At 34.2% G+C, this 11,903-nt stretch overlaps 1 protein-coding gene across 1 annotated transcript in view; it reads right to left on the bottom strand.

Annotated features, from left to right (window-relative positions):
* Nucleotides 1-310: 310 nt before the first annotated feature.
* DCAF13 (DDB1 and CUL4 associated factor 13) overlaps nucleotides 311-11,903 on the bottom strand; it is a 38,415-nt gene continuing 26,822 nt past the window's right edge. Inside the window, exons 8-11 of the mRNA XM_081266471.1 lie at nucleotides 8,242-8,406; nucleotides 2,891-3,026; nucleotides 1,071-1,234; nucleotides 311-493 (exon numbers count right to left, since the gene is read on the bottom strand). Coding sequence (XP_081122597.1) covers nucleotides 406-493; nucleotides 1,071-1,234; nucleotides 2,891-3,026; nucleotides 8,242-8,406 — 553 coding nt within the window. The 3' untranslated portion in view covers nucleotides 311-405. The remainder of the gene's footprint in view (nucleotides 494-1,070; nucleotides 1,235-2,890; nucleotides 3,027-8,241; nucleotides 8,407-11,903) is intronic.

The following is an 11,903-nucleotide window of genomic DNA, read 5'->3' as shown; positions in this document are numbered from 1 at the left end:
CTCATGTCATTACCAGTCAGGTTCTGTTGTGTGCAAGTCATTGGACATCACTATGGAAACCACAGGTTGTAGCAACAGGTAATGCCAGTGACTCAGCAGGTGGGACTTCTCATGGCAGTTAACACCAAATGTCCTGACAAGAAGCCAGGCAAATATATATGGTTGGTTCATTTTTTAGGTGGTCCATAAACTAATAGTTCACTAGGCTAAAGTACAACCAGGTCTTAGATATGTCAAAACACAAGCAGGGAAAACAGAAAAAGAAAGGCAAGTAAATGATGACAGGGAAAGAAAAAAACACATATTCATATTTACTATTAAACTAGAGCCAGTACTTTTATTTGTAGAGTTCCCAGTTCAAAGCAACAATTAATTACACATCAGGATTGGTAGGAATACCAAATATTATTTCACAACTGCCACTATGTGTTTCTTTTTCTCTGACACAATTGGCACAGATCCAGGCTTGCTATGTTTACGACGATTCAATTCCCTAGAAATAAACAAAATAAGCAAGTTTATGAGAAATCATCTTAACCAAAGAAAATGTTCTCAAAAAATCAAAAGCATTTTCTTTCACCAGAAAAATGACTACTGAAAAAAATTTCACAATGAGAATAGTTTTGTAAAAAGGTGATGCTCTTAACTAGAAATAAACTTTTTACTTATTTGCTTTTTAGCAGTATTCTTTATTAGTCTAAAACAAACCTGCCACAGTTACTAAAAAACAAACGATTTGATCCTATTCCAACATCTAACAAAAGAGCAAAATAATAGTCATTTTTATAGTTTAATTTTACAAAAAGAGCTCTGACTTAAAACTTCTATTAATACTTTGCATTATGTGCATTAATTCAAATGTTTCAAAGATAATATTCCACAGGAGAAATGGCAGTGCAGGGGCAGTTCTGCTTTAGATACAAAATGTTAGATCTCAAATGTTACATGAAGTATATTAGGAACTCTTATACTCACTGCTTTCACTTTTGCTGAAAAAAGAAAAAAGGATGGGGGGAGATGGGAAAGTCAGAAAAGGGAACCGTGACACAGTCATTTGCCTCAGTACATACTTTCGTCTTCGAGCTTCCTTCATGATGCGCTGCTCCTGAATCTGGCTGTAGATAGATTTTGGTAGATGTCGATGACGAGCTATACGTTTTATATGAGGATGATATTGAAATTTCTCCTTTAATTTCTGGTTATAATCCTTGGCTGCTTTTTCTCTTGATGTAAGCTAAAAAAAGAAAAATGCATTTTGGTATCTTAATGAGTAGTGCATTGGTTTTGTTTCAGTATAACAAATCTAGGCTTACCCTTCTTTGCTCCTAAAACTTTACTTTTATGCCAGGCAATCAAAATTGCCAGTGTACTTGTGCCTTTTACAAAGTTATATTTATAACATGACCCTGTAAGCACCACATTTCCTTTTAGATAGCACGTCCACAACGTGGATAGATGCCAACAAATGAAGCACAGCAGTGCTATGAAGTAGGGCTGAGCGCATCACTGAGGTAGGCCTTCCTTGTAGGTATAAACAACACATGAAAAACACCTAAATCAATTACTCAATTATTTTTTTCTGAAAATAGGTATGCAAAGAGAAAAGGAAAAAAAGTATCTGACTTCATAATAATTAGGTTTTGTTTAATGTTAAGGATACTACAAATCAGAGGAACATATATTGATGAACTAAATTCAGGCACAAGGCAATACTTACTAATTATTAAACTTAAAATTAGAATTGCCTTTAATTACAGCTTATTATACCTTGATTTTCCTACTGGGCCTAAGGAGAAAATAATTCGTACTTATCCTTTACTTCTTATTTATTTATTTATTTATTTTTTAAAACATGGTGTCACTTTTAAAATACCTTTATTTTGTTTGTTTGTTTATTTATTTTTATTTAATGCTGGAGATTGAACCCAGTTCCTCACCCATGCTAGGCAAGCGCTTGCCACTGGACCACAACTCCAACCCTTAACCTTTACTTCTTACTTTAATATTTGTTTCTGATAAAAATATTCTGTACACTTCTTATATAAAATGTGGGACAGGGGCTGGGGATGTGGCTCAAGCGGTAGCGCGCTCGCCTGGCATGCGTGCGGCCCGGGTTCGATCCTCAGCACCACATACCAACAAAGATGTTGTGTCCGCCGAGAACTAAAAAAAAATAAATATTAAAAATTCTCTCTCTCTCTCCTCTCTCACTCTCTCTTTAAAAAAAAAATGTGGGACATTCAGAAAAAACATTAAGAACAAAACAAAAACCAATCACAATCCCACAACCCAAAGGTAATTAGCCAATGATAATATCTGCTGTATTTTCATTGAATCTTTTTTAAGTCTGAAGCTTTTTACTTTTTCTTTTTAACATTTTTTTAGTTGTAAATGGATCTTTTATTTCATTTGCTTATTTACATGCGGTGCTGAGGATAAAACCCCAGGGCCTCATACATGCCAGGCAGATGCTCTATCACTGAGCCATAATTCCAGCCCCTAAAGTCTGAAGCTTTCTGTATTTACCTTTTATGTAAGTGTTTTAGTGGCTTTGATATTAAAGAGATCTTACAGCGACTTTAAACCTTTGATCTACCAATTACTAGTCTGCTAACAGAAGAGAGAGGCTTCTAAATTTTAAGCTTCTAGTCCCTATATCTTCACTACCTTCCTCAAGGAAGACACAAAGAAACCAAGTACTTTTAAATATTACCAAATAGTAGCTTTGTTTGTTTTGTTGCTAACTTATCTTTTTTTTTTTATCACAGAGGTATCAATTTCATCAAAATACCTAAAAAACTTCAAATAAATCTCTTTATAACATTGTGATATCCATGATAATAAATTAACAACTAGCTTTATGGAGATGAAAGAAAATGGGATCTCTTACCACACCCAATTTTTCAGAAGCATTAGCTTTCCAGAGACGAATGTTCATTTCATCAGACCCACACATAATGTACTTGCTGTCAGAAGTCCACTTTACACATATAACATGTTGCATTCGTTTTGTGTGATACACTTCTCTACAGAAGAAGAAGTAAGTTAAAACTCTAGGGATTTTAGTATAGATTTTCTTTACCCATTGCCTGCCAAGTATCAGGATACCATTTTTTAATCCTAAGGGACTATATATAAAAGGAAAATTCAAGTTCATTTCAATGTGTTTTTACTGAATCAAATTAATACTGTTCTGTGCTAAATTCTAGGGAATTTAAAAACAATTCCTCCCCTAGAAGAATGTATAATCCAATAAAAGAAATAAATACAAACAAATTAAGCAAAATCAGATGTATAGAGAATTTCAAAAAATATATGATTGCAAATACAATAAAGTTTTAAAGTTGGGGTAACTTTGTAACAATAAAAAAATGGCTTGCTCTTAATAAGCCCTTTTGCCCATTTCCACTTCAGTTCAGGTCAACAATTACCCTCCCATCCCAACACTCAAAAACTAGGAAAAAAAAAACAAAAAAACAAAAAAACAATAGCATTCAAAGAGCACCTTGTGATCTGCTGAATCTGATGTGTGATTTTATTTGCCTCCGCACATTGTTTAAAAGCTTAATTGAAGTGAGAGTTAATTTACATGTGTGAAAAGAAAGGGAGGGCTACAAAAGTGTCTTATAAGTTGAGGTAAGAATCATTTTATAGTCAAATTTGATACCTATTTGGAAAGACTGTGAAACATGCTAAGTGAATGCACAGAAGATACTATATTGGGAAATGTTAAAAACAGCATTTTAAAGCAAGTTAAAAGATTAGGTCAGGAAAAATAAGCTAAGACTTTTGGGGAAGTGAATTTTCCAAATCTGGACTAAATGACTGAAAATGCAGATTACATTAAGGGAAAGGAAAGAGGCTCAACAAATTATACACAGGAGAAGAAAACCCATAGAGGACAACCACATCAAATATAATTATTATCAATAAAAGTAGCTCTAATGTATAACCACCCAACTAGCCTTTTATGTTATTTCTAAGAGTTATGTTTAATCAGTATGATAAATCATAAGAAACCTATTTTTTAAAGGGGGGAGGATGGTTAAACAGAACAGCCTATTAAATGAAAACTGGATGACACTGACTGCTTTTTCTTCTTTCTCAATGTTCTGCTTTTACTCGGCTCATTTCTTATAATCTTTACCTGCTTAAGAGCCCCTCTTCTTCCCACAGCAATACAATGTGTTTAAATTATGAAAATCCAATCAGACTTTAATAACTATTAGAAAATAACTTGTGGGCTGGGATTGTGGCTTAGTGGTAGAGCGCTCGCCTAGCAAGCTTGAGGCACAGAGTTCGAGCCTCAGTACCACATAAATGTAAAATAAAGATACTATGTCCACTTAAAACTAAAATAAATAAATAAACATATATATTTTAAAAAAACTTGTTCAAACCAGTGAAATCGAATGGTTAGACATTTAACTAACTTAGAATCATCCTTAATGGTAAACTATGCAGAGTTCTTAACTTCTTGTTCACATACATGCTACATTTTATAAACTATACTATTAAGAAACAAATACATTATAAAATTTAAATTCTTTAGTAGTCAAAATAAACTATTTTTTCCCCAAAATGAACTAATTCTTACAGTGAATGTACTTGTTCAATACCTGTATAATATTTGTAAATACTGAATAAAATCTTCAGAGAAACCTACTTCCAACAATGACTTAACCTTAGTTTTAAAAAAATCACTTTAAAATAATACATTTTAAGTCAGGTTTGACAGCTTGTAATCCCAGCTACTAGGAAAACTGAAGCAGGAGAACTATATGCTTGTAATTATTATATTTATACATATAACATATATATAAATAAAGTATATATATTTATATATATAAATACATAAAATACATATAAATTTTTTTTATAAATATATAAAGATTATAAGAGGTCAGCCTGGGCAACTTAGTGAGAATTTGTTTCAAAATAAAAAAGGACTGAAGGTGTGGTGGCGCATGCCTGTAATCCCAGCAGCTCAGGAGGCTGAGACAGGAGGATCACGAATACAAAGCCAGCTTTAGCAATGGCGAGGCGCTAAGCAACTCAGTGAGACCATGTCTCTAATAAAATACAAAATAGGGCTGGGGGTGTGGCTCAGTGGTTGAGTGCCCCTGAGTTCAATTCCTGATATCCAAAAAAAAAAGTTGAGATAATAATGCAGCACAGTGGCAGAGCATACCTGGGTTTAATTTCCTGTAGTGGAGAATACAAAACAAAACAAAAAAACCCATACTTTTTTGATTTTCAAAGGAAATTGTTTTAAAAATATAGATATTAAAAAAGCTGCCTAGGCCTGAGTTGCTTGATGCACATAATGAGAGGAAACAACAGCAGACCATGGAAACAAAGTGGGATGAGCTTTCAAGCAGATGAAGCAAAGGTCACAGGGAATACGATTTATATCTAAACACAACAGGAAGCAGCATATATTAAGATGATGATTACAAAATCTCCAAATGACATCAGGAAAAAAATTCCCTGGAAATGAGGATAAGAATTTCTATATACAATTCCAGAATAATTTGACCTTATCTGCATTTAGCCAGCCACGTTGGCTTAGGAATAATTCAACCCCAGCTCAGCAACCAGGTCTTTGAGATCAAAGGTAAATACACAAATACATATTCCCATTTCTCTAACTTTTTGCTTGTTTTTCATTTCTTGTCTTTATGCATCATGTTAGAAAAGTATATCGTCCTACTATCTTCAGACGTTCTGGTGACAAGAAATTATGAAGGACTATAGTCTCTTGATTCTTAACAGTCTTGCCTTGGGCCTGACTAAATTATCCCCACAAACCATTCAAGACAATGTGGAAAATATTAAGGCAGTTGCAAAGGAAGCAAAAGCCATATAAGAACAAATATCAGTATTTCTACAATGAAGATAATGGAATAAAGATCAAAGTCATCAGAATGCTCTTTTCAGTATGCCTTTAACGCAAGTTATCTTCAAAATCAGATTAAACAATGATGATGATAATTGTTTCCCAGCAATTAATGATACAAGGTGTGGGAATCAATGTGGCTTCCTTGAATCAAGAATAGAGAACCATGCAACTATCACAAGTTAAAACACTGAAGAGCAAGACAAGCAAATCAGCTTTGACTGAAAAAGGCATGGAAGAATTGCATGACTCTTAGGCAACAATGTCTCAAAGATCTTTTTGTGGTGAACATAGGGCTGAACAAAGTTGAGGCAAATGAGGTACTCACTGTCTGAAATTTAAGAAGGCATTTATGCTCAAGGTGGTATATATACAGGCCCAACCCTGAGAACAAGAAACTTCTTAAATTCTGCCCCAATGCACCTAATTTGTCTTTCCCTAGTCCTGACCCTGCTGGAACAGAAAGAGGGTGCGTTAGGAAAAGGGCAGGATATGTCTTTGAAAACAAACATCATTCTTCCAGAAGGTTCAGAAACCTACTAAACCACAGGCTTAATTTATCATTAAGAGTAATGATCAAAATTCTCACCACTGCACTAAAATGTTGAGCATCTTCATCTGCTGTAGCTACAACACTGAATTAAGCATTCTCTAATTTTTAAAAGTGAACAAATGGTCTGAGAAAGATTCTCTGCTACCATCAACATTTAGGAAGCTGATAAAGTGTGTTACCATTTCCACATGCTGTCACACAATCTCATTACACAGGTTTCTATTTTTTCCTTTCCCAGTCCTGCATTTTACTCCTTTTTTTCTTTTCCTTTTCTACTACCTTAATAATCCCTGGTTTTCTCCAACTAATTTTATCAACCAAGACCGGGACACTAAATGAAGTAAGAGTGTACACATACTCATACATGCATATGTGTGTGTGTGTGTGTGTTGCATTTTAGAGATTAATTTATTTTGTTTCTATTTTAATATGTAGTTGTCATATTAAAATGGAAGTGGTTATATCTTTATTTTTGAGTGACACTACTATAATACTTGAATTATCATAATTTTTGTAGAAAAATTTCCTTTGATTTACTTTAATTTGCTTTATGCATATCTCTAGAAACATATCTAAGATATTATTACTAAGGAACAGTAAGAAGGTGTATTAAAGTGTTTTTTTGTTTGTTTGTTTCTTTTGGGCAGTACTGGAGATTAAACATAGAAGCCCTCTACATCTCTAGCCCTTTGTATTTTACTTTGAGAAAGGGTCTTACTAAGTTGCTAAAGTAGTCCTCAAACTTGAGATCCTCCTGTCTTAACTCCTGTGTCACTGGGATTACAGACATGTGCCACTATGCCTGGTATGAAAGTGCTTTGTAAGCCAAAGCACACTGCACAAACACAAGGGGCTGTGTCTTATATAGGAGCTAAGTTTATTTAAAGTTAGCCTAAAGGGGCTGTGGATACAGCTCAGTGGTGGAGTCCTTGTGCAGCATATAAGAGGTGCTAGGTTTGACACCCAGGACTGCTAGAAAAATAAAGCCAGTCAGTAAAGCAAAAAATCAAGTAAAAATAACCCTTGAAAGTCCTTAAATTGTCATCGTTTTCTATAGATTACCTCAGTACAAAAATATAACACTGACATGGTGGTACATGCTTAGAGGCTGAGGCATGGAGGATCTCAAGTTCAAGGCCAATCTCAGCAACTTAGTGAGATTCTATCTCAAAAGAAAAAGGGGTGGGAATGAGGTTCAGCGGTAAAGCTTCCCTGAGTTCAATACCCAGTACCAAAAAAACCCAAAACACACACATACACACACATATATACATACACACACAGTTGTATATATGATACCATATATTACAGATGTATAAATATATACTATATTATATTTAGTAACAAACTGTATAGTAGAGAGCCAAGCTGTATAAGACAATATGAATCTCACACAAATAAGACTATGGGTCAGCTGACAATTTTATTTGCTCTTTTAAATTTTGCATTGGTTGAATGTAAATGAGTAAGAAATAAGAAGAAAACAATACTAATTGCTCTTATATTGCGTTAGTTAAAACTTATGTAAGTTCTTTATCAGCAAATTAAAAATTTCTAGAAAGTTTACTAATTACATAAATATAATGCTCTGTTCAGTGAAAGAAACCACCTGATAGGCTAATGTTTTGCCCATAGATGATACAATGGAAGCTAATATCCCAAGCCATAATGCATGGGTGTAAGCCCCATCATATATACATAACCAGCCAGAACATTTAAGATTAGGACTCCCTCTCCACACACACCCCAAAATCAAAGAAAAACAAGTAGTTTATTGGTTGTCACATACCTGCTCCGACTTCTGTCAATAGGAAAGATTCTAATAGATTTATCAAAACTAGCAGACACAAACTCTTTCCCAGTGGGGGAGTAATCCACATCAAGCACTGCAGATACATGATCCATGTGGACCATTAAAGGAGTGTCCAGTGCACGCATATCAAAAGTATATAAGCTGTAAAAGAATTTTAAAATTCTGATATAAATTTCTAGAAAAAGCCATATGTGTTTCTAAAAGGCATTAATGAAAATAAGACCTACTGATTAATCATGGGCATCTAAATAAATAGCTCAATTCTGAACACAGGCAGGCAAGAGACAAGGAAAAATATCAACTTTTTATTGCTCCTTAAGATTTTACACACACACACACACACACACACACACACACACACACACTTTTTTCCTCATAATGTAAATAGAAAATGTGAAAATTTCAAAGAAATTATAAAGAATACAAAATTACCTTTAACTCTATTACCCAGAGAAAGTCAGTTGGTACAATAAAGACTTTTAAACATCTTTTTACTATGCTATTTAAATTTATATTTTTAATAAAATTGAGATTAATACTGTATAAAGCTTTATATTTTAATGCTCTTCTCATGAATATTTTCTCATATCATTAAATAATCTTTGAAAAGATTTTATTCTTAAATGAGTACAAATAATTTCTATTTTTTTGAAACAGTTTCCAATTTTAAAAAATAATGCTTAAACAAAACTCAAATATTTGAATTTGAATTAAAAACTGAAATTCAATTAAAGTTGGACAGATTTCTAAAGTAGGATTTTCACATCTGAAAGCAGGAGCATTTTTAAGGCTTGAGTTGACAAATCATTTGCAACAAAGCTGAGTTAATTTATATTCCTATCAGTGACATACCAGGGGGCAGAACTATAAAGCTCTAAACAAACAAACATACATAAAAACAGTTATGCTGAGCTACAAAAATTTCTTTAAAAAGTGAACACAGCTTTTCAAGGGGTGTACCAAAATAAGAAAGTTACTTTATGCACAAATGGTAAAACCTACTGACTTCTGAGTTTCAAGATTAAAAATAATTTTTAACAACTAAAATAGTGCCCCAAATGAGCCAACAAAGACAATGGATAAAAGTAATACAGCATTACAGTGACCAATAATACCAAAATATTTCAAGATGCTAAGATTACTAAGTTTAAGTTTTAGAAAAAAGAAGGTATATTCCCCAAAGTTATGTAATTATCATAAAAGAAAGTATAATAACCGTAGTAAAAAATCTGATGGACGTCACCTTAATCAAGGTTAATATTATCATTAGTAAAACATACTGACATCAAGTACCAAATCTTTACATGATACAATTATGATCTAGATGCGAAATGTCCCCCAAAAGCTCAGGTGTTTAAGACTTGGTCCCCAATGCAGTAGTGTTAATGGTGGGGACCTTTGGAAGGTGATTGGTTCATGAAGGTTCTAACCTTATCAGTGGATTAATCTACTAATAAATTCCTAAATTAAAGGTTGAGAGGTGGCAGAAAATGCAAAGTTGTACAAAGTAGGTCACTGGGGTAATCTCCACTTCTTTCGTGACCACCATGAGGTAAATACTATTCCTCTGTCATGAGTTCTACAAGCAACATTGGACTGAAACCTCAAAAATCTGTGAGCCAAAATAAGTATTCTCTTCTTTTGTTTTTCTCTGGTATTGTCACAGCAAAAGAAAGCTGATTAACATACTAAGACAGGCACATCAATTTTGTGGTATTCTTGACAAAAACATAACTTCTATCTAATAATGAGAAAACATTAGCTAAACCCAAATTAAGGGCAGTTTTCAAAATAAGTGAAAGGTAAGTCCTCTTCAAAAGGACTAAGGTTCCGAGCACAGTGGCACATGCTTGTAAACCCAGAAGGTAGGGAGGCTGAGGCAGGAGGCTCATGAGTTCAAAGCCAGCCTCAGCAACTTAGTGAGGCCCTAAACAACTTAGCGAGACCCTGTATTTTAATAAAAAATAAAAAGGATGTGGCTTAGTGGTTAAGCACCCCTGGTTCAATCCCTGGTACCAAAAAAAAAAAAAAAAAAAAGTACTAAGTATTATGTACCAAATGTTGGTATGTCTTCTCAAAATTCATATGTTGAAGTCCAACCCCCAATTGTGATGTTATTTGGAGACAGGGTCTTTGGGGAAACAATAAGGTCATAAAGGAAGAGATAGAATCTGTGCCCTCATAAGAAGAATCCAGAGGACTGGCCTGCCCTAAGAAAGGAAGGGAAGAAGAGGGGAGGAGAGAGGAGGGGAGGAGAGAGTGGATGGCTGGATGCAACATAGAAGAGGGCCTTTATCAGAACCTGACTATGTTGGCACCTGGATCTCCAACCACCAGGTTCCGAAACTCTGAGAAATAAATGTGTGTTGCTTAAGCCACCCTATTTCATGGAAATTTGTTGCAGCAGTCTGAACAAAGATATAAGGTTACAGAAGATGAGAAAAGACTGAAAAACAGTTATAGATTAAGTAGACTAAGGAAACATGACAATTAAATTCAACCTGAGATCCTGCATCAGAACCCTGATTAGAAAAAGAACATTGCTGGAAAACTGGTGATGAAATAAAGTCTGTAGCTTAGTTAATAGTATTATTTTTTAATAATACTGTACCAATGGTAACCTCTGGGTTTTGCTATGATTATGTTGTATAAGACATTACCATTAGGGGACAATGACAACATGTCATATTTTTGCAATTTTTTAGTAAACCTAAAATTATTTCAAAGGTATGTTTTTAAAAATTAATACTTGCCAGCCTTAGTGGCACACACCTGTAATCCCAGCAGCTGGGGAGGCTGAGGCAGGAGCAAGATCACGAGTTCAAAGATCACAAGTTCAAAGCCAGCCTCACCAAATTATCGAGACCTTAAGCCACTCAGTGAGACCCCTTCTCCAAATAAAATATAAAAAAGAGCTGGGGATGTGGCTAAGTGGTTAAGTGGTTAAGCATCTCTGAGTTTAATGCCCGGTACGAAAAAAAGAATTGCACTGCTCTTTAAGAAATAATTTTTTAAACTTTTATAGAATTGTCACCCAAGATCATACTGATTTTTGAGGTTAAATTTTTGAGTTGACAACTGCTTCAGAATGTTACCTGCCTAACAGTAGATGGGGTAGGGAGAGAAGAAGGGAGGGGAGGGGAGGGGGGATAGTAGGGGATAGGAAAGGTAGCAGAATACAACAATTACTAATAGGGCATTATGTAAAATGGTGGATGTGTAACCGACGTGATTCTGCAATCTGCATTTGGGGTAAAAATGGGGGTTCATAACCCACTTCAATCTAATGTATGAAGTATGATATGTCAAGAGCTTTGTAATGTTGTGAACAACCAATAAAAAAAAAAATAGATGAATAAATAAAATAAAGGTATTCTGTTCAAAAAAAAAAAAAAAAAAAAAAAGAATGTTACCTGCCTAGTACAACAGTTCTCAACAAGGTTTGAGGTATGAGACTCTTTAGGGATCATCTATATCAAAGTTCTCTTCTTACGGATGATAAAACTGTGACAAAGAATTAGTTTAAATGATGTGCCCAACTTTCTACAGCAATTACTGCTTGACCTAGATTCGAACTTGGGTTTCTAATTCAGAACAATTAGAATATTTAAAGGACATTTATGAAAGAAGGAAAATAT

This window comes from Spermophilus citellus (genome assembly GCF_964194105.1).
Source record: "Spermophilus citellus genome assembly, chromosome: 14".
Taxonomy (NCBI): Eukaryota; Metazoa; Chordata; class Mammalia; order Rodentia; family Sciuridae; genus Spermophilus; species Spermophilus citellus.
The sequence above is the reverse complement of the archived record's forward strand: the minus strand, read 5'-3'. Positions and strand labels throughout refer to the sequence as shown.